This window comes from Ranitomeya imitator, chromosome 5 (assembly GCF_032444005.1).
Source record: "Ranitomeya imitator isolate aRanImi1 chromosome 5, aRanImi1.pri, whole genome shotgun sequence".
NCBI classification, from domain to species: domain Eukaryota; kingdom Metazoa; phylum Chordata; class Amphibia; order Anura; family Dendrobatidae; genus Ranitomeya; species Ranitomeya imitator.
The window spans coordinates 103,198,284-103,220,885 of NC_091286.1; the positions used below are offsets into that span (position 1 = coordinate 103,198,284).

Consider the following 22,602-nt stretch of genomic DNA (forward strand, 5'->3'; position numbering starts at 1 on the left):
TGTGTTGGCAGGAAAAGGTCAGCATAAAATACTCACCTTTTTGCAGTGGATTTTACATGCATTTTTGTTTCGGATTTTCCCTCATTCATTAGTATGGGTAAAATCTGTAGTAAAAATGTTGCAAGAATTGACATGTGTGAGATTTAATCAATTCTGCAAGGAAAAAATAAATAACGTGTAGACTTCAGGATTCTCATTCACTTTGCTGTTGCTAAGAAATCTTCAGGTTTTGCAACAAAACTGTGTGGACAAAACACGACAAAAATGTGTCAAAAATGCAACATGGGTGCATAATCTGATACAGTAGGTAATTTGATGATGACACATTCGCTTTACAAGATCCATTATACAATGACAGTCACCTTCCTTTGTGGACCCATATTGTACCCTTATGTTCATCAGTTTGCAATGCTGGGAAATATATCACAGCCAGGGATGCCAACTGACTGCAAATTCTTGGAAAGGCCATAAATAAAGGAATGTTATAAAAAATTGTTGGCAACCCTGAACATAGCTGTATTTACATGAACCGAGCTGTATTGCAGTTTCTCTGCACAGAGAATGACTGGGAGCTTTGATGTGCAGGAGAAATGTTCAAAGGATCTCTGCCCCGTCATTCTCTGGGCTTGCAGAGATAGAAACCTCAATGTCATGGCACAACCTAATGGTTTGTCAATACAGGAAATTATGAGAATTTCCCTTTTACATTCAAAACGATGATTTCCATTATTGTAATTCCTGAAAATTGTTAGTTTAATTTGCGTACATATTAGGCTGTGACACTAAAGATATTATTATATATTAATTTATCATTATACTGTAATGTCAAATTAACAATAATTTGCTTTCTACCATTCTATTACTACATCCTCTGAATAATTCCTTAAATATTTGCACTATAGAAATGCCACTTGTTTAAGTCATAATTTAATTGCATATTTCATAATCATTCCTTGCCTGACAGATTAACCACATGCCCTTGTTATCTCGATGGGCCTGAGAGGTACAAAACTGGTTTTTCCATCTAGTACGTCGGTGTAGGTGTGTCCCTCCGCAGTATAACATCTTAAACCTAAGTGATTGATATGTTAGGTGCACAGATAGCCAGGTGAGAGACACGGCAGACACCTCCGCACATAGAAGAGTGAACTTAGGGGTAAAATGGCATCTCAAGGAATTCAAATGCCATCCAGCATGGAAGTACCAGATATTCCCTACGGACTTGGGGTTTTCAGAACACTTCCCTATGCATTTATTATTCCTGAACTGGTAAGTTACATATTCTAGTTTTACTGTGTCTTGAATTTTCTTCTAAATTCTAAGAAAGAACTAAATATTTAGCAAGCCCAAACAAGTCTATGCTCAAAGTTTCCTTTTATACCTTACTATCCCACAGTGAAGAAGTTTTGCTGTGATACTTTACAGGTGCTGATGTGCCTGCCAGTCACCTGTCTATATATATCTACTACACTTACTGGAATGTAATTGGAAACTTTATCACTTAAATATCATTTGTATTCTCTTCAGTCGTGGATTTTAAGGAACCAATTGAAGAAATTAGTTCAAAATATAGTAAGAGGTTCACGTAAGGATTTCTATCTTAAATTTAGAGGTCAAATGTCCATACACAACACTATCCAGTACTGGCAGTAGAATAATAAAAGTAAAGAAGCCATTCAAATAGGATTAGATTAATAAAATAGCATTCACAGCTGTTAAAGCTACTGTATAAAAATATGTTGATTGAACATTTTGCCTGCCTTATATTTGTGGTGTAGAGTAATTGACAAAGTACATGCAGAAGACATATGGGCAATGATGTGAATGGAGGACTAGAAAGGGCAAAGATCCAACCAGTAATCATGACAATCTGGTTGGATTACCAATGTCTTCTTGATTATTTGAGGCAGGGTGGGATGATTTCATGGTGATCAAGACATATCTATTGATCCAAACTGGAATCGGTATGTCTAATAAAAGACACCAGTTTTGAATGCTGACTTTTCCCAATGAAGGGGACGGATTTTGCCTGAAACGTGTTGTGTGTTGAATAGATCAATTTTTCTTATCTGACCTGGGTGGTTCCTAATTCAGAGTGTGCCACATGGATACCACTCATTAAGCAGAAATGACTCACCTGTTTATTCAGGCATCAATCAAATAGTTGGTATCTGCATACCATATAATTTAGCGTTCTTGATTTTTACATGTTTTTTGCATTTATCACAAGGACACAAAGTAATTAAACACACATTCATTTTTTCACTGACCCTCTTTTCTGTAGTAGCTTCATAAGCTAAAGACTACTGGTACTGTACAGTCACCAATTTTCCTCTGGAAACTCCCTGCCCCATCCTTGTCTTCTCATATGAGCCGGTTTTCCATCTTCAGTCAGAATAGTATTAAGTTGACTTTGCCATCAGCATCTGTCAACCCAGAATAAAAAAGCTCAGGTGGAGATTCTTTTTAAAAACTGTAATTTAGGGTTGGGACAATATATCCTTGAATTATTGACTGTGCTTTGGCCAGTAGTAAGTTGACCACACAATGGGATGTCACGCCATCACCTTGTGTGGCAATGTCCATTTCTTCTAAAAAAAAGTTTCTATGAATCTAAGGATGTATTAATAAAGGCTCTTTTATTTATGAAGTCGTATAGCACATATAGGGGATCAAAAGAGACCAAAACATCTATCCCAGCTGACACATAAGAGCTTGATTTTAGCATCTGAGGAATACAGTAACGTGTAGCGACTCTTGATAGACCCAAAATGGGATAAATTGTAGCACACAATTACGTTTTTTTTATACTTAAATATAGTCAATCTTAAAAATGTGTGGTTGTAAAAAGTTCATAATAGTTTAGGACTTCATGATTTACAAGAGCTTGTTAGGTTAAGGTCGCCATACACATTAGAAAGACATAGGTTGATGGTTGAATAACCATTGAACGAACAATCTTCGGGTCGATTTGGCAATGCGGCCATAAACATTTCACTCCATATTGGCCATAAGAGTTGTGCAATCTGAATAAACGACCGTCCTCAAAAAGTTATTTAAAAAAGATTGTTCGTAGTGACTATTAGACGAATATTGTAAAGGAAGGGAGCACGTATCAAAACTGGAAATCTTTTTATTTTTATTTTTTCTTATTCAATATTGTTTATCTCTTATGTTTGTTTTTTTAAATACCATCTATTGGTGAGAGAAAAAAAATATCTGCATACGTTCTGTAGTTATAATTTCAAATAGTTGGTATATAATTATAGAAAATTGCATGTTAGTTGAGCATATTAAGACTTCATTTAGGATAAGATGTTATCCGGAGTGGATTGTTAGGCGTTATGATTAAGATGCTGTAGTTCTTATACTGTGCTAAGTCATGTCCTCTATTGTGACATCAACACATTCATATTTGTCATTATCGGCTGACTTCACTTTTTTCATTGTCTAATAAAAAAAAGAATTGGATCTGAGAAATTTTGGGTTGGAGAAATTGGAATGTCACATCTTGTGCTGTATGTTACACATCGATGGTGGCGGCATCCACATAAAACTAGTAAATGTGTGCCAATACTCTTTAAAGGGAGCCTAGAGGAAGATATCCAGTCTGTGGACAGCATCTTGTAAAGCAGGATATGCTGAGCAGATAAATATGTAGCTTTATGGTAAAAGATTGTGTACAATTATTATTTTGATTTTTTCATTGTATTTCCTGCTCATTTCAAGCTTAGATGTCCAGTGGACGGGTCCTAGCTACTGATTGACAATTTTCTCTGCATGCACAATTATTCAAGGGTACACTTATGTTACTCACTAATAACGATAAATAAATGCCTCCCACGTGATAAAAGAGAACAAAAAAATACTAAGATATCACATTGCGAAATAAATTCTGCTCTTCTTTCTTCAAGTAACAACCTCCATAAATCTTAGGCATCTTGTAACCTCACTATTATTGGTTTCCAATGACAATATATCGTTCTGATCCTCCAGGTGATTCAGTGTTGTCAATGTAATAAGTAGTGCCAGCCAGGTTGTGTATTTATCTTGGCACCGTATGAGCGCTTTATGATAGGGCTGGTCAAAGACAGGAAGCCATGACCCCAGCGGTGAAAGACTGGATTGCTAAATACTGAATAGCGATGTGATCTTTGGCTTTAGAGATGCTTTCTTTTACTATTGAACTAATTGTTGGCGTGTTTAGGTGGTGCAAGATCTGGTCTACAAAAGCGATGATGTATGTAAAGAGAATGACAACAGAAAAGGAATGTGTTTGAATGGAGCTAGAGAACAACCATTGGCCACCTAGATCTTCTGGGTACTGCATACCTTACCAACCCCGCACCTCCATACTTCAAACATCTTTGTTTGTCAATGCCCCTTCCTATCATTTGCAGGTTTTTAGAAAGCTTATCTAGGAAAATTGACAATATAAGTACGGATATTATTGTGCAGCTCTTTAAAAAACAATCCACGAGATCCCTTTATGACCTCCAGCAGCAAAATAATCACATTTCGAAGTTGTGTCTGAAAGTACACTAGGGTGTGACGATGCACTTCTAGCTTCTCAGCCTCGCCCTATATTTCCCCACCACGCAGCACCCTTCTCTGTCTGATTGACAGGTCTTTGTTCTGGTACCAGCTAGTGACCTGTCAAGCGGCCAGTGAAGGGTGCTGCCATTTAGGAAATACAGCGGAGGCTAAGGAGCTGTAAGTGCATCAGTGCACTCACAGACACAATTTCAAAACTTGTTTTCTTGCTTTTAGAGTAGCACTTTGGAGTCATAAAGCATCGGTTAGCTTATCTTTTAAAGTGCTCCACAGTCTCATAAATTATTTGGAGATGGGGATTAAAGTTTCTGAGAGGTTCCCTTTAAGATCCCCCTGGGTATACAGGGACCAGAGTAGGTTAGTGGAAGACGCCATCCTCTATACATGTTGCTACTAACTTTTCCAAATGTATTTGGTACTTTCCTGTAATTCAAGGTAACAACTAATTTACGTTCAGTGAATGAAACTTTTTATTGGCGGGATCGTAATCTACCCAGTAGTCGGCTGTAACATTACCAAATAATCAACACTTTTTGTGTTACTTAAATGTTTTAATGAAATCACTATATAGACAGCAGAAGCAACATAAAATTATGGCTCCTTTGTATAAGCTAGTGTATTATAGTCCCACATATCAACTAATTCACAATATAAGATGCAAAACCCATAAATGACTGATCTGCTGACATTTAGCTGTAGTCATGTTTTCAGGCTGGCCTGCACTCTGCGCTCCCTACTGAGATGAGCACACCTTAGCTGAGACATTTGGTGGCACACCTTGTGTCTCACACCCTAGGGAGAGGACACAGGTCCAGAAATAGCTTTATTTATGAACTGCTTTTATTGCTGATCTGCCTTGCTCTTTTAATGGTAGACATAGTGGCATCAGCAAGAGAATTTTTTAACTTCTGTTTTTTACATTGAGAGTATTAAAAACTTTGCATATTTGCCAAAAACGGAAGCCCCAGCAGATCTTATATATATTAGATTGATGCTAAATGTCTTTGAACATGCCTGAATTGGGCAAGAAGTCAAATACGTATCTGATATTGTTGATGATGGGCTCTGTTCAGGCCATGCTCTGTTCCCCCCAGAATGTACATCTGATACAACGAATGTAATGAATTGTAAGATATGCATGTACTGGGTATCTATTTTTTAACCATATTCCTTAATATAGAGAAGCATGCTACACTACACTTTCCTATAAAATAAAACCGTCTCTGATGCACACAAGGCTAATCTGAATGTCAAAAGTCTTTTGGCATATCCTACATTCTTGCGGCCATATGACTATGTTTGGCAGCTATGCTAGAGCATACATCCCCCCAATAAATCCCCAAAACGGAGAAAAAGTCTGCCTAGAGCCAAATATTTCCAATGGCCATCAATGAATGCTTTTTTAGATCTAGTGCTCCTGTTATGGCCAAGTATGTGGTCCTCATTAGGTGGATAGAATTGATGTAAATAACATTGAACCGAAGAAATTGGGGCTGTGGTACAATCCACTAGTGTAGGCACTCGGCGATATTAAAGTGAAAAATCCTCATTAACTAGACATTATATTTAACTTTCCCATTGTGATAAATTGTTCTTGCTTCCTGCAATTTTTATTTCTTGCCCTATAATTATTTTCATATATTCTCAGCCAGTTTTTCAAGAACAGGAGAATGAACAAGACAAATGACAATAATGGGTGTGTTACTGGAATTTTGGGTGTAATTTTTGGCAAGCTTCTATGAACAATGCATAATATATCAGCAAGAAAAGAAATATTTGAACTAATGTTTACTTTTTTAAAGTATATACTTACAATTACAATTGTATTCAGCCATTTCTTAGCTTTGTCTGATTTGATCCCCAATATATTTCTGGGGTTTTCACTAAATTTACCAATTTTTACCGGTACATAACTGTACAATCAGCAAATCTGAATAGCTGCATTCATTACTCCAATATTACTACGTTATACAGCAACTGGTTGGTCACCACTCACTACATAAAACATTTCAATGTGCAATATTTCAGCTCCGGGGAATAAACTGCTGGATGAGTTCTAGACTGATTTAGATGATCAGAAACACATACTGTTGGAATAATGCAATAATGTAAAAAGGAAAATGAAAGATTCCTACCGGGTAATAATGCAAACATCACTGGCAGATGTTTCACTATAAGACAGATATTTCCAACTCTTGGTTCTGGTGGGCCACTCAACGTGAGTGATCGGCTTCATATTTGCAAGTTCAATGGCTTTAGAAAAGAAAATTCTGTAAAACTTGAAGAATAAACTAATAAAAATTAATATGTTCTTCTATTGCCCGATATTGATAGCATTTATGATTTTTTTTTTGTTACTTCTTAAAAGGTTTCTTTCACCTTCAATATTTAAATTATACCATTTATACTGCACATTCATATAGAGGCTAATCCCCTAGAAAAATCATACCTATATTATAGATTATACTTATTTCATTTAAATGAGGAACGTTTTATTGGATATGTACATGAGGGGTTCTCAGTGCACCCTGAACATGGCCGATGGCTGATTGCACTGTCCCGCAACTTCCTTTAGGGCAGTGTTCCCCAAGTCCGGTCCTCAAGAGCCACCAACAGGTCATGTTTTCAGGATTTCCTTAGTATTGCACAGGTGATGGAATTATTTCCTGTCCAGGTGATGCAATTATCACCTGTGCAATACTATGGAAATACTGAACATGACCTGTTGGTGGCTCTTGAGGACCGGACTTGGGGAACACTGCATTATGGTATGTGCACAAGTAGTATGAGCATGTCACTTTTAACCTGTTTAAGGTTTCCGAATCCGGCAGTGGTTAAAAGAAGCGACATAAGACTGACCATGTACACACCAATATCATTTTGACATTGCTGAGCATTATGTTCATTTTATCGGGCACTTTTTAAGGGGAATTCTGCATGGAATCTTCCTGAAAAAGACGTTGTTTGCACACAGCCTTAGTGTACCTTGTTTAATCGCCTGGTTAGCAGTTGAGCATTAATCTAATACTAGATAAACCTTTATTTCTAAACAAATAGAAGGCAGATTTTCATCTACTGGATTATTGCATTTCAATGAGTAATTTTGTATGGTACAATGCTTGGCTTATAAACTTATACAAGGCGTTGATATAGGATTCTTATAGTATATTTTCATAAAATGATACAGCAGATTGTGGCCTACCTTTAATGATATGTACCTTTAAGAACAATATTTGCACTGAAGATGATTTTTCGTTGTAGTTCATGTATTTGGATAAATCTAGCATTATTTTTGTTTGATTCTTATTAGGAATAGATGTTTGATGCCTTAAATGGTTGTAGAAGACTTATCTGGAAATAGTCACAATCGTCATCCGCCCCTGGCCCGTATGAGAGTTATTTGGGGTACAAAAAAGTTTTGCCTAATACACTTAACTGCTCATGTTTAGCTGTTTGTGACCATTAAAGGGAACCTGTCACCAATTTTTTCATGTGTGAACCAATACCACCACCTTCCTTAGTGCCCGTGCTGCATTCCAGAAAGTTGTATGTTATGTCGAGAGTCCCATGTGTATCTCCCAAAAAGCCCTTTTGAATTGCTCCAGTGAGGTATGGAAATTCAGACGTTCCATTCCGATGGGCGTCATTGCATCAGCGTCTATCCCTCCTCTCCCCTGCTAAATACTGTACTCCCGCTGTGATTGATGTGGATGATGTGTCCTGCATCATTCACAAGGCTGCAGGGACATCACCATCTCTTGCAGGTGCATTTTGCGCTGATCTACTGTGGGCAGAGCCTAAAACCTAACTGCGCATGCGCTGGCACACGTCTCTCCGGCTCCTGCTTACCGGAACCATTTCGACCATATTGTTTTGTTCCCTGCTGATGGAATTAAACTTGATTCCGGTGGCAGTGAACAAAGCAATATGGGCAAAATGGTTATGGTATGCAGGAGCCGGAAAGACGTGTGCCAGCGCATGCGCAGTTAAATATAAAATGAAATAAAAGAATTGATTCAACTGTTTGTTTTTTGCTAAAAGGGAGGTAAAAATTTGGTAAATTATTGCATCCCAATGTGCTGCAAATCAGTAAAACACAAATGATATTAGCATTTACCTCCCACAAGGAGTGTGAACTTTAGTTCGTACAGAATATTGCTATGTAGCAGCCATGTAGTAGGATTTTCCTGGGTATTATGTAGTCTAAATGAAGGAAGAAAGCAGTTACTTTTAATGGATTCATCTGCAAAAGGAGGACAGGGTTGATTTTAAAGGCTTAATCTACTTGAAGAGAAAATAACTATTTTTAAAGGGTTAATTTACTAGAGAAGGGAATCTCTCCTTCTAAAGGGTTTATCTGAGTCTCTCACTACACACCAAGCCTATAACAGACACACTGTGGAGCTGTGACAGGTTTTACATTTGTAACTTTTTATTCTAGCTTCCTACATCTCCTGATGCTTCATAATACACAGGAATCCATTTTACATTGGTTCTTGTATTGTCACTTCAATTAGGAAGGACTCACAGATCTCCCATGTGTTTTAACATAGTCCTCCCACACGGAGGTATCTCCCAGTTCCGAGGCAGGAAGTCTCACACAGCTGTCAATATATTGAGATAATAGAGAGCATGTCTTCAGTCTATTAATCTTTATGGGACATGGCTTTTATTACTGAATTAGTGCAGTATTTATCTTTACTTTTCCTAATTATATATTCGAGGAGGGGTAATTTTTGGTTTCTCTTTATCTCATGATGTTTCTTAGGAAGTGAAGAAGTCTGTTGAACAATAGCATATGATGTGAGTGCAAAAGTATTGTTCAGCTGGGACATGAAGAGACTACAATGACAATACAAAAATTTGGAATCATCACACTGAAAGTTTCTGCTTTTAATCACAAAGGGCCCTTATGGGGATGAGAGTCCTGGGCAATTGCCCAGTGTCCCACCTATTTCTAATACTCTTTTCATAATAATTGTGCAGTGTAAACAGGTTGCCCACCACTTGACATTTGTTAGGTGAAATTGTGTTTTGTGCTGCATAGTGTATACAGGACTTGTGCTGCCGAGAATAATGGCAACCTATGGCCACTGAGCGATCTATTACAGATCATTCAGTGTGCATTTGAAGAGTGGACTGCCTGTGTGAAAAGGCTATTAGACAACCAGCGATTGGTAAATACTTATGCTTCGCTGTCATTTATTGGCACATAATCGGGTAGTGTAAAGTCAAACTAAGGCTGGTTTCACATTTGCGTTTTTTTTTGCGTTTTTGCGCAAGAAAACGCATGCGTTTTTTCCCTATACTTAACATTAAAAACGCATGCTTTTTTGCATGCGTCTTGACGCGTTTTTGCAACGCATGTGTTTTTTCTCTGCATGCGTTGTGTTGCAGAAATGCAACATGTAGTAATTTTAGCTGCTTTTTTTGCCGCAAAAAAACACATGGGTTTAGGGTTAGGGTTAGAGTTTGGGTTAGGGTTAGAGTTTGGGTTAGGGTTAGAGTTTGTGTTTTATGGTTAGGGTTAGAGTTTGTGTTAGAGTTTGTGTTAGGGTTAGGGTTAGAGTTTGGGTTAGGGTTTGTGTTTTAGGGTTAGGGTTAGAGTTTGTGTTAGAGTTTGTGTTAGGGTTAGTGTTAGAGTTTGCGTTAGAGTTTGTGTTAGAGTTTGTGTTAGGGTTTGGGTAAGGGTTAGAGTTTGTGTTTTAGGGTTAGGGTTAGAGTTTGTGTTAGAGTTTGTATTAGGGTTAGGGTTAGAGTTTGGGTAAAGGTTAGGGTTAGAGTTTGTGTGTTAGGGTTAGGGTTAGAGTTTGGGTTAGGGTTAGAGTTTGTGTTTTAGGGTTAGGGTTAGAGTTTGTGTTAGGGTTAGGGTTAGAGTTTGGGTTAGGATTAGAGTTTGTGTTTTAGGGTTAGGATCCCTAGAGTTACTAGGGATCCTAACCCTAACCCTAGGTATTTCTGTTTATAGTGGGTTTTCTAGTTGATTTTGATGATTGGCAGCTGTCACACACTTATCATGCGTTTCAAAAACGCAAACGCAGGAAAAACGCTTGTAAACGCGTCAAAACGCCGCGTTTGCATTAAAACATGCAAAAACGCATGCGCCTAAAAAACGCAGCGTTTAAACGCATTTTTGCACCAAATGCGTTTGCGTTTAAAACGCTGCAGATCAAAACGCAAGTGTGAAACCGGCCTTAGTCATTGTTTTCATTGGGCTTTTCTACATGTCAATTCTACTGTATTTCATTCAGTGAATTTGAGTTTTCTATTCTGACACTCTGACATCTTCCTTGGTCTCACTGAGAGTTCTTGTATCATAACATTTACATTGTTTATACTTGCACCAATTTTTTACCGGCTTCTGACTGCAAGCAACCAACATCTCGTTGGTTGCCACATTATTTGTTGGACTTTTATCTTGAGTTTGACAATCATTTCCATTGAGTCAGTGAACAACTTATTTCACCTAGACAAGTCCACCAGTTAGTTACGGTAAATTGGATTTCATATCAGATTTCACAACATATACAACTTACATTAGTAAGTAGATCTTTTAAGCCCGATGAAGCTGTTGTATGTGTACTTTGAAAATTCATGCCATAATGGCTGCATATAGCTACGTTCACATGTCTAGTAGTTTGTTCTGCTTTCGAATCTCTTTTGGGATGACATAACAAGAAATAAAAGTATCTAGTACAGAACTCATTCATTCAAAAGGTAACAGAAATGTTGAAAGAGGTCTTGCAATCCAGTTGCTATGTAATCACTTTTTTTAGCTGAATCAAATATAAGTTTGCACAACTTTTTTGTCCTGCCAATTAAAAAGATAGCAACCGCTTTGTTTTTTTTCTTGCATTAAAATCTACAGTATGTCTAATGGATCATAATGGATGGTCAATTATGTCATCCAGTGTTTATTTAATATGGCATCCACTACAAACAGAAGAAATCTGAACTTGTGAACAGAGCATAACACTTTATAAAGCTTTAACTCGTTCTACATCCCCATAGTTTAATTACCAAATCCTTAACATCCTTTCTTCTTGCTGCTGAGATCTCACACTGCTCAGCACAAGCTGCAGCTGTCAGTCAGGCTGGGTGGTGGAGACTGAATGCACTTGGACAGATGAACATTTTCATTCCATATCTGGATTAATCTTAATATCAGGATTATACAACCATTCTGACTTGGATGTTCAAAGTATACACACCATTCTCATTAGGTCTAAGAGATCTATTTAGTAATGTTTGCAGTTTCTATTGTAAAATCTGACGCCTCATCTCCTTTATGGTCAGTAAACACTTCTTTAACTGCAGATTATTTTTTATGTTTAGACTTGCTCTGTGCGGCCACTTTGTATATCCCATGATTGGCCATGATTATGATTTTCTCAACATTTAAAGAGAACCTGTCAGCATCATTTTGTAATGTAAAATAAAGACATAACTGTAATACTAATCATATTGGTACCTTTGGTGGAGAAATCGGCTTTGTTGTTCTTCTTTAATCACCATTTGAAGTTTTCAGCTAATTTGATTTTGGTGCACAGGGGCCGGACTGTGCTCTGGGTCATCTCCTCCCTGTCTGTGATTCCCCGGCTCCTCACCTGCCCCCGGTCATTGATTGACAGGTCACTGCTGAGATTTTAAACAGAGGAGGCCGGTCATTTATAAACTGGAGGCAGGTGGAGATGTATCATAGACAGGGAGGAGAAGATCCAGTGCACAGTCCGGCCCCTGTGCACCGAAATATAATCAGCAGAGACTTCAAATGGTGATGAAAGAGGAACAACAAAGTGGATCTCTTTAATCAGTATTAGAGTACTATTACAGCCATGTCTTTACATTACAAAATTGTGCTGACAAGTTCTCTTTAGAGGAACCAAAATAAGCTGGTGATATCTGTATATTTGCGTTTCATCATTTCTATACATTGCTCTGTATGTTGATAGGTTATCCTTCAACCGTCTACAATATTGCAGGCACAGTTTTCTTTCCCTAGGCTAGATTGTAGCATCTTCCACCTACATAGTTTTTCTGTCTCTACAGGTTTGTGATCAGAAATATACTGTGAATTATTGTTAAGACAATTTTTGCTTTGTTATAGTCTCTACTGATGTAATGTAAAGCCATAGCTGATAAACACACAAATACAATACATTGAAGCAGTCAGCAAACTTTACTATGTACTTTACTGTCTTAACTGATTAATTACATGTTAATTAGTAAAATGCTAAAGTAGTGTTGCACCTGTTATTACAAGCCTGCTTCCATCGTGGTGCTAAGAATGACTCACTTCTTATTTCGTGTTTGTACTATGAGTATCTTATCCACCCTTTTGCACACCTTCGTGTCATCCCATCTGCTACATACTTTGTTTTTGGTCAAGTGTTAATGCAAAAATGAATTGATTTAAAGGAATGTGTCCAGCACGGATCTGTCGTGTTTTGGGTGTAACACCCTCTCTATCTTATTAGTCCTCCTCACATCACATATTTGCAGTTCCAGTGGATTTATTACAGTTATTGACATATGCAAAAATAGCAACGTATTTGTTGTAAATGCATTTATGTCAAATAAAGGTAGAATAAAAATTTAAGGTGTTGTCACTTCTCGACACCCTCTTATTAATTGCCCAAGGGTGCTGCATAAATAAAAAAAAAATTATACTTACCTCCCAGACCAGTGATGCTCCTCTGCTCTATGTTCTGTCTCCTGCTAGTCCCCTAATAAACATTGTCACATGACCACTGCAGCTAGTCAGTAACTAATTGGCTGCAGCCTTCCTATTTCTATTTGAGTGAAAGAAACACTGTTCTTGTCCAACAGGAAATATTGGGCTTAGAGTGGAGGAACTGAGCCCATCTGGGAAGTAAGTATATGTTTTTTTTATTTTTGCAGCACCCTGGGACAATTAATACTAGATACCCCTTTAATAGGGTTGTCCACTTTCCAGAATAAGTCCACTGACTATATACATGTCATCCTGCTGGCATTACATATGGTCCATGGGAAAACAATATATTTTCCATGTAAAATGTACAGTGCCTTGCGAAAGTATTCGGCCCCCTGGAACTTTTCAACCTTTTCCCACATATCATGCTTCAAACATAAAGATACCAAATGTAAATTTTTGGTGAAGAATCAACAAAAAGTGGAACACAATTGTGAAGTTGAACAAAATTTATTGGTTATTTTACATTTTTGTGGAAATTCAAAAACTGAAAAGTGGGGCGTGCAATATTATTCGGTCCTTTTACTTTCAGTGCAGCAAACTAACTCCAGAAGTTCATTGTGGATCTCTGAATGATCCAATGTTGCCCTAAATGCCTAATGATGATAAATATAATCCACCTGTGTGTAATCCATTCTCCGTATAAATGCACCTGCTCTGTGATAGTCTCAGGGTTCTGTTTGAAGCACAGAGAGCATCATGAAGACCAAGGAACACAACAGGCAGGTCTGTGATACTGTTGTGGAGAAGTTTAATGCTGGATTTGGATACAAAATGATTTCCAAAACTTTAAACATCCCAAGGAGCACTGTGCAAGCGATCATATTGAAATGGAAGGAGTATCATACCACTGCAAATCTACCAAGACCCGGTCGTCCCTCTAAACTTTCATCTCAAACAAGGAGAAGACTGATCAGAGATGCAGCCACTTTTCAGTTTTTGAATTTCCACAAAAATTTAAAATAACCAATACATTTCGTTCAGCTTCACAATTGTGTTCCACTTGTTGATTCTTCACCAAAAATTTACATTTGGAATCTTTATGTTTGAAGCATGATATGTGGGAAAAGGTTGAAAAGTTCCAGGGAGCCGAATACTTTCGCAAGGCACTGTAAATGTGCTGGATCCTTGAAACGGAGACACCGTTTATAGCTACTATAGCATTTTTCCCCCAAGTGCTAGATCAGTGAAGGGTTAAACAGTTTGAACTTACCAAAATTCATGGTCAAGCTGCTTTTATGACACAAAATAAACTTAGTATTATTCCCTCTGGCACCATAATTCCATGCTACTTTGGGCGCTTTCTGCACGTAAAGTGTTCTAGCATCTCTGCACCAAGTGCTCCCTAATACTTTTCCTTTGCCCTGACCGATGTATGTGTCTCCTGGTTGGAGACTTAGAACTGAGGGGATGGGATAGGGAACATTTTAGGGTATTTGAGCAAATTATCTCACACTTTGCACTGATGAGGGGCAGTACCCCGAAACACAGGGTCTGCAAATCGAGATTCTGGTTTTCACTTTTATCCTAAGTCATGTGACAAGGCTTGTTAAAGGGTCGACATTGACTTTTAGGATTGCTTCTTCCTATAGGTGGCATTAGAGTTCTAATCCTCATCCTCTCTGAAGAGACAATTTGCATATTTCCCAGAGGAGCATTGCGACTTTAAGTCTCTTCATCTCTGCATGCTTAACAGGGTATTTGACATTTCACACTTTTAAGCAAATTCATCCAGTGGTTAATCCAGAGTCAAAAGTCTTGATTCATCAAAGCAATTACAACAGCGCAAAAGACTTATGCAAAATTTTGGAATTAAAACTGCAAAACCATGGCAAGTTTTGGTAAAACAGCGTGACAAAGGGCACAGTAGTGCACAGAGAAACTAGGTCTTATTTGAGTTCTTGTAGATCCAAGACATTTATAAAAAGTGATTCTCTCCTCGTTACGGAATATAATATTAAAGATCCACTTTTACGATAGTCTTTCTGTGAAGATCCGGTGGATATATCCATATACAAGCGAACGTGCCTAATGTTGGTGATTTTGGACCTTTTATTTTCATTGTCCTGATCTACGTACGGGGTCTTTGAGGCACAACGTTTGGATTTTTATAACTTATAACGATAGCATTTAGTGTTACCCCAGGCCTTTATGTTACAATAAATGTTTGTTTGATGAGAAGAAACATTCAGAAAAATCTGATCATGTTTAAACAGTCCAGGAATGCTGCGGACTCTCAGCTGCTTCACCTCGTGCTGCTACCAACCCCATAAACTCAGTAGCAATGTCACTGTGACAAGGGGCTCATACTGTATAAAGATAAGCAGACGGCTCTCATTTCACTTTTATGGTTCAGCCGATCGTTTTTCTGCTGTAGTACAGATGATTTATTAGGTAAGAAATACTGGACGTATATACAGTACATGTGAAACTGCCATTTAAAAAGGGCATTGTTGCATACCAGTGAGTAAAAGAATTGCCAAGTTGATGCCGTCATATTTGACTGTCAATAACTCAAATCTTTACTTTTTTGTCATCTGATACCAATTAAATGATTGACAGAATTGCAAAGTACTTTATATATACAGCTCTGGCAAAAATTAAGAGACCACCCCATCAAAACCCTGTCACAGGCAGCCCAATCTCCAGACTTGAACCCCATTGAAAACCTCTGGAATGTAATCAAGAGGATGATGAATAGTCACAAGCCATCAAACAAAGAAGAACTGATCACATTTTTGTGCCAGGAGCAGTGTGAAGGACTGGTGGAAAGCATGCCAAGATGCATGAAAGCTGTGATTAAAAATCATGGTTATTCCACAAAATATTGTTTTCTGAACTGTTCCTGAGGTAAAACATTAGTATTTTTGTTTCTAAATGATTATGAACTTGTTTTCTTTGCATTATTTGAGGTCTGAAAGCACTGGGTGTTTTTTTATTTTGACTATTTCTCCTTTTCAGAAAAAAAATACAAAATTTATTGCTTGGAGATTCGGAGACACGTTGTCAGAAGTTTATACAGGGTGGGCCATTTATATAGATACACCTGGGTGGGCCATGTGTAAGGGTACACCTAAATAAAATGGGAATGGTTGGTGATATCAACTTCTTGTTTGAGGCACATTAGTATATGGGAGGGGGAAAACTTTTCAAGATGGGTGGTGACCATGGCAGCCATTTTGAAGTCGGCCATTTTGGATCCAACTTTATAAATGGCCCATCCAGGTGTATCCATATAAATGGCTCACCCTCTAGAATAAATGAACAATTTACATTTTACTCAAAAATATACCTATGATGAGAAAAATCAAACTGAACATTTTGCAGTGGTCTCTTAATTTTTTCCAGAGCTGTATGAGACTAGAATGTGCTCATAAAGCAGTTTTACCTTTTGTGGGTAATGAGGGAACTACAGGTGCATCTAACAAAATTAGAATATCATCGAAAAGTTATTTCAGTTCCTCAATACAAAAAGTGAAACTCATATATTATATAGAGTCATTACAACAGAGTAATGTATTTCAAGTATTTATTAATGTTAATGTTGATGATTATGGCTTACAGCCAATGAAAACCCAAAAGTCATTATCTCAGTAAATTAGAATACTTTATAACACCAGCTTGAATAAATTGTTTTAAAATCCGAAATGTTAGCCTACTGAAATGTATATTCAGTAAATGCACCCAACACTTGGTTGGGGCTCCTTTGGCATCAATTAGGACGATTTCACACTTGTGTGTAGCTGGTCTGCGTATGGCTGTGTCCTGCGTCGTCCTGCGTACATATCATTAATATTGACAAAAAAACAAAGGATAGTCAGCTCACCTGAATATCGGCTATTCCACACCTGTTCCTGCATGGAAAAGTTGAGCACTCAGTCTACAGAAAAATCGATGAATCCATTGGAAGAACGCTGCCATGTGTGCATAATGCTGTAAAAAAATATACTTATTTACAAGTGGTGTACCATAGGATACAACCCTTTCCTTTTTTTAAAAAAAATGAAGAAATAAATTTAGTGATTTTACTACATTCCTGCTGGATTCATCAATTTATCATTAATATTGGTACAACGCATGTCCCTGCATACCCAATGTTAAAGATAGGTATGCAGGACAACGCAGGATGCATGCAGAAGTAAGGAAGGAACTACGCAGCCATATGCAGACCAGCGAAACGCAAGTGTGCACTTAGCCTTACTGCATCAATGCGGAGTGGCATGGAGGTGATCAGCCTGTGGCACTGCTGAGGTGTTATGGAAGCCCAGGTTGCTTTGATAGCAGCATTCAGCTCGTCTGCATTGTTGGGTATGGTATCTCTCATCCTCCTCTTGACAATACGAGGTTAAGGTCAGGCGAGTTTGCTGGCCAATCAAGCACAGTGATACTGTTACTTTTAAACCAGGTATTGGTACTTTTGGCAGCGTCGACAGGTGCCAAGTCCTGCTGGAGAATGAAATTTCCATCTCCAAAAAGCTTGTCGACAGAGGAAGCATGAAGTGCTCTAGCATTTCCTGGTAGACAGCTGTGCTGATTTTGGTCTTGATAAAACACAGTGGACCTATACCAGCAGATGATATGGCTCCCGAATCCATGGTTTAAGGGTATTCAGAAGAGTTCATAGATCAGCCAAATAAACTTGTCTCATTTATTATCTATGAACTATATCTGGGCTCATACCCAACATTGTGTTTAAGGGACTCGCCCAGCAGCACATAGCATTGCTTTGGCTCCACACTACAGAAATCCTCCATGACCATGAGCCATTACACAGTACCTCTTTCTGGTAATATGTTATGGGGTATTGCTCAGTAGAATCAATGCTGCCATGAAACAACATTCAGTAGGATTAGCTATCAATTATAACAGGACCCGGACATGATACTTTCTGGCCATTAGGCCGTTGCCTCTGCAGTTTTGTCTCCGTGTCAATGTCAGATTTTGGACATGATGCCTGCACAACTGTTTGAAAGGGGATCTTATCAGGTTTTTGCTACCTCATCTGAGAGCAGCATGATGTAGGAAAAGATACCCTGAATCCAGTGATGTATCAATTAGTTTACTGGGTGCTGCAGTTGTGATACAATCAAACTTCTTAGATGTAACATGAAGCAGAGCAGAGGAAGCTAACCCACCCACACCAGGCTCTCTCTGTGTAAATAGTCTATAGACAGTGATCTGCTTATCACAGGATGGGGTGTGGTCAGATGACTGCTCATAGCAATTATAGTGTCCTAGTGATAAAACCTTCACATTACAAGAAGAGTTGAGTGACTATGTTAGGAAATAGTCGCTGAATCTGAATTTGCCATATTGGTACCCTATTCGTGCCGAATTTATGTTTTAAGGTTGGTTCCAAACACATCCAGTCATTTTTACTCCCATTGATTCCAATGACGTTCGGCTGATGTTCAGTTGCAAATTCAATATTCGATCGTAATCCGAATTTTGAAAAATTTGCTCAACTCTAGTAATAAGTAAACAACAGCACACAGCCCGAGAAGTGGTGCACTACTGAATTCAGTGTTTTAACCCCTACCTCATGCTATCCTCATATTACAAAGCAAAAACCTGCTGACAGATTCCCTCTAAGTGAAGAACCCTTAAACTATTGCCAATTTTGTTCTTAGCTTAGGCGATGGCTAGATTGCAACTTTGTTGTTGCACTCTCTGTTGATATTATTTAACGTGCTACAGCTTCTTTGCTTCTTTCCAGATGCATGAAATTAAGCATCCATTACCTAATTGTTAAAATCAATAACAAGTGACAGTAAAGCTCCGGTCTTAGATATAGTTTCAGGATCCTGATGCAACATACAGTATATTCATCTAGATTTGTATGTATGGTAATATACTATGAGGAAGCGGAGTTGTCAGGACTATTTTTTCCTGGCCTTGAGTGGAGCAGCACAGTAAAGGTGAATATTCTGCTATATTCCCTATTTAGCATTGGTTGCTCCTCCCTGGCCGATAACTCAGTGGGTGCACACCCTAAATGAAATATTTATAGTCACACCTTACCAAGTTCTCACACCCAAACGAGAATTCTTGCATGGTGATAAAGTTTCATGCTTGCGTCATCTGTTTTACTATGTTGATCATGATACGAACAACGTACTTGTCAGTCTAAAAAAAAAAGCATAAACTGTCTTTTTTTAGGATTTTAACACCTAAAAAACAACCATAAATGGATTCCATTCACAACATTACTAAACAACAACTGCGGTAATATAAAAAGTACTATAGTCTTTTGTTAGTTCCCATCCTATGAACCATAAACCATCCACTATCTACGGTGCTTACTGGTACAATTTTATTTTGCAGATATTTGGAGCCTGGGTCTGGATCCTGGTTGCTGCTACTAGAGTGTGGTATTTCGTAAGCCAGGGATGGGTCATGTACGTCGCTGTATCTTCATTCTTCTTCTCTTTGCTGCTCCTGATGGTCTACCTCTTTGGTTTTCACAGAAACAACTGTGGTACATGGAGATTAGTGGTAAGAAAGTCTTCGCTTTTTTTGTAGTACCGCAAAATGCTGCAAAGTCAGATGTTTTCTCGTCACTATTGATAGTACATATATATTGTGTAAGCTCTGCCTAGTTTGGACTGATGCTATATATTGGACAATATTAGTTCAACATAGAGATTAAATGTACGTATAGCCTACCACACTAGGATTCTATCCCCTTAGAAATTTTTTTTATGTTTATTTGGATGTAAATATTATTTTGCTACTATGACTTAGCCAAGTACCTAAATGGCTACCAATGGCTACTAATGCTCCTATAGTATATACATGTAATAATACAGTTTTTGTTTGCTTCTTAGGACGTTATCTATCATGGAATTGCTGCAATTTTCTATCTCAGTGCTGCTGTCCTGCAAGCTAATGCCACAATATATTGCGATACATTAATACCAGCTGCCTTAGCCCCGTTCAGACAATGCACTGTCGTATTTTACCACTTGAATGCTGCAGCTACGGTAAGTATGCCTTAGGATGATGTTAGCTATATCTTATTTGTATACAGATATTTCAGGGTGCTATGCCTAAATCACAATTTTTAAGTCCACCTTTTGTTTCTTATGACACCTGTACGACAACAGACAATGATACTTAGAAAATATATCAAATTCCAACAATTTTTCTTGAATGATATGTATACAGTTTAAATAATAATAATTAAAAATTTGATAATTTCTGCAGTTGGTATTAATTATATATATATATATATATATATATATATATATATATATAGTATCAGTGTGTTGCCAGTGTGTTCTATGTATCCCACGAAATGGGGCAGAATGATGCATATTCATGTAGCTCACCAATTGGGGTCGATACAGTAAATATAAAATAAAATTGTGCCTTGTGTTGACTGAAGCTAATTTATAAGGGATAGGGGTTATCCTCCGATGCTGTTATGTACCCTAGAATGTTTTCCACCACCTAAATGCTACTGTGGGGATGTTAGTATGAATTGTCCTTTTTATGACATAGTGTCTCAATAGTGCCGCATTGTTTGTACTGTGTCAGCACCGTCATTAAGTCTTCAATTAATGGGAAAAAAAATAAATATTGTACAATTATAGCCTCCAATGCTATCTGTCCTATTTAGGACATTTTATCTATTATAGTAAACCTTGGGTATAGAAACTGATATATGGTCCCCTAGATACAAGGCTCTGGGATTGTTAGGGCAATAACATTAGTGGTGTCCTTATTTGTTCTACTAAAATTAACACACTGCTAATTTTGCCAAAAAATGCCGGTATAAACATCACATTGAAAACTTAAGGTTTCATCTTTATATTACTTGGTGTACTACATATATTCACTTTTGGCTTGAATAGTCTAATAAAACTTAAGTATTAAATACTCTATACTCTGCAGTGCTTTTCTTAAAGAGCATTCTTTTTAGAGTGATGTTTAAAGGTGTTGTCTGGGCTTCGGGTACAAGTCTGCAGTCATTGTAGGTGGCTGCAGACTATTAAATCCTCACAGTGCATACAGTGCAAACTGTCAGGATTCTTTGGTCCGGACACCAGGAGCGGTGCACGTGCAAGTGAACTGAGCCTAACCAGACACGTCTAGTCTTAATGTGGCCGGAAATATGTAAATCACAAACTTGCGGATACATGACCGGCTAGTCCAGTGCCGGTACCAGAGAATCCTGACAGCGCACAATGTGCATACTGTGAGGATTCACAAGTCTGCAGTCACATAGAGTGATGGCAGACTTGTACCCCAAGACTGGACAACCATTTTAACCAAATACTTTGTTCACACATTTCACATAAATAAACTAATTTCAAAATATGTTTTGTTCCAGATCTTCGCTTTCCTGACAACACTTATGTATGTTCTACACAGCTTCCAGTCCTACGTTCACTAAACGGCTACAAGAAGACTCTTAGATTATTTTGTGAATGTACAGATTAGACGGGGGTTCCTCAATGTGACAACTTGAAATGTCCCCATCAACCCTAGAGTATATATAATAATTCTGAACATTGCCATGACCGTGTAAATGTCTAGAATTCAAAATGTATTTTTTATATTAGATCTCTGTTAATATTACAGCAGAACGAGTATGTTCTCTTTGGTATTAACAGACCTGGGGTGTATCCTTTGTTTTATAAGGCATGCAGGCCAAATTATATACCTCCTAATCCCGGAGCTTGGTTGATGCATAACATGAATCAGGCTATGATAGATCGACTAGAATGCCATTCTGCGGAATATTACATGAAAAGTATTACTATGACATGATTCTAGTTGGAGCGCTGTTCACTATATTATGCTCTTTGACATAATTATATTTATTTTTTTTCGTACTTATTGCTCTTACTATTCTCTCTTCAGCTTATGTAATAAAAGCGGAAATGTCTTTTCAATACTTCCAAATTATTGTGTTTTTTACCCTGTTTCCACTCATTTAAGATGTCCAAGATGCAGGCTGTAGAGAAATCATGGCTTACAATGGCATTGCAGCAGGTTAGAGCATGGCAACATGCGGGTATATTGGATCGGGTGATATTGTTGATGGGGTATGCACACAATAAAGGGATTTTCAGCCCGCACTTTTCTTTTGTTTCTGTGTAATGTGAATATTAGAAGATTTGAGAAATTTTTGTGATAGGACTTCTGAAAACTACTGTGATGCCACTGACTACTATGAGTACATCTAATAGAACAGCTAACAATTCAGTATGGATATTATACCATTATCTTAATTTGTGAATTCCTAGTAGTTTATTTATGGGATATACTATATTAGCTGCATGATTGTCTAAAGATAATAGAAGACT

General features: G+C 37.8%; 1 protein-coding gene across 1 annotated transcript; it reads left to right on the forward strand.

Annotated features, from left to right (window-relative positions):
• Nucleotides 1–1,075: 1,075 nt before the first annotated feature.
• LOC138681473 (MAL-like protein) lies at nt 1,076–22,198 on the forward strand. The gene is made up of 4 exons (XM_069768997.1): nt 1,076–1,269; nt 19,613–19,783; nt 20,116–20,271; nt 21,624–22,198. Exons 1-4 carry the CDS (start codon nt 1,162–1,164, stop codon nt 21,684–21,686), a joined length of 498 nt encoding a protein of 165 aa, XP_069625098.1. The 5' UTR covers nt 1,076–1,161; the 3' UTR covers nt 21,687–22,198.
• The last annotated feature ends 404 nt before the right edge of the window (nt 22,199–22,602 follow it).

Bases quoted from the DNA above. Each gene is read 5' to 3' on its own strand.
- LOC138681473 (XM_069768997.1), top strand. From the start codon at position 1,162: ATGGCATCTCAAGGAATTCAAATGCCATCCAGCATGGAAGTACCAGAT. The intron at 19,784-20,115 runs GTAAGAAAGTCT...TTTGCTTCTTAG, and splicing joins GTGGTACATGGAGATTAGTG to GACGTTATCTATCATGGAAT. The intron at 20,272-21,623 runs GTAAGTATGCCT...GTTTTGTTCCAG, and splicing joins ACTTGAATGCTGCAGCTACG to ATCTTCGCTTTCCTGACAAC.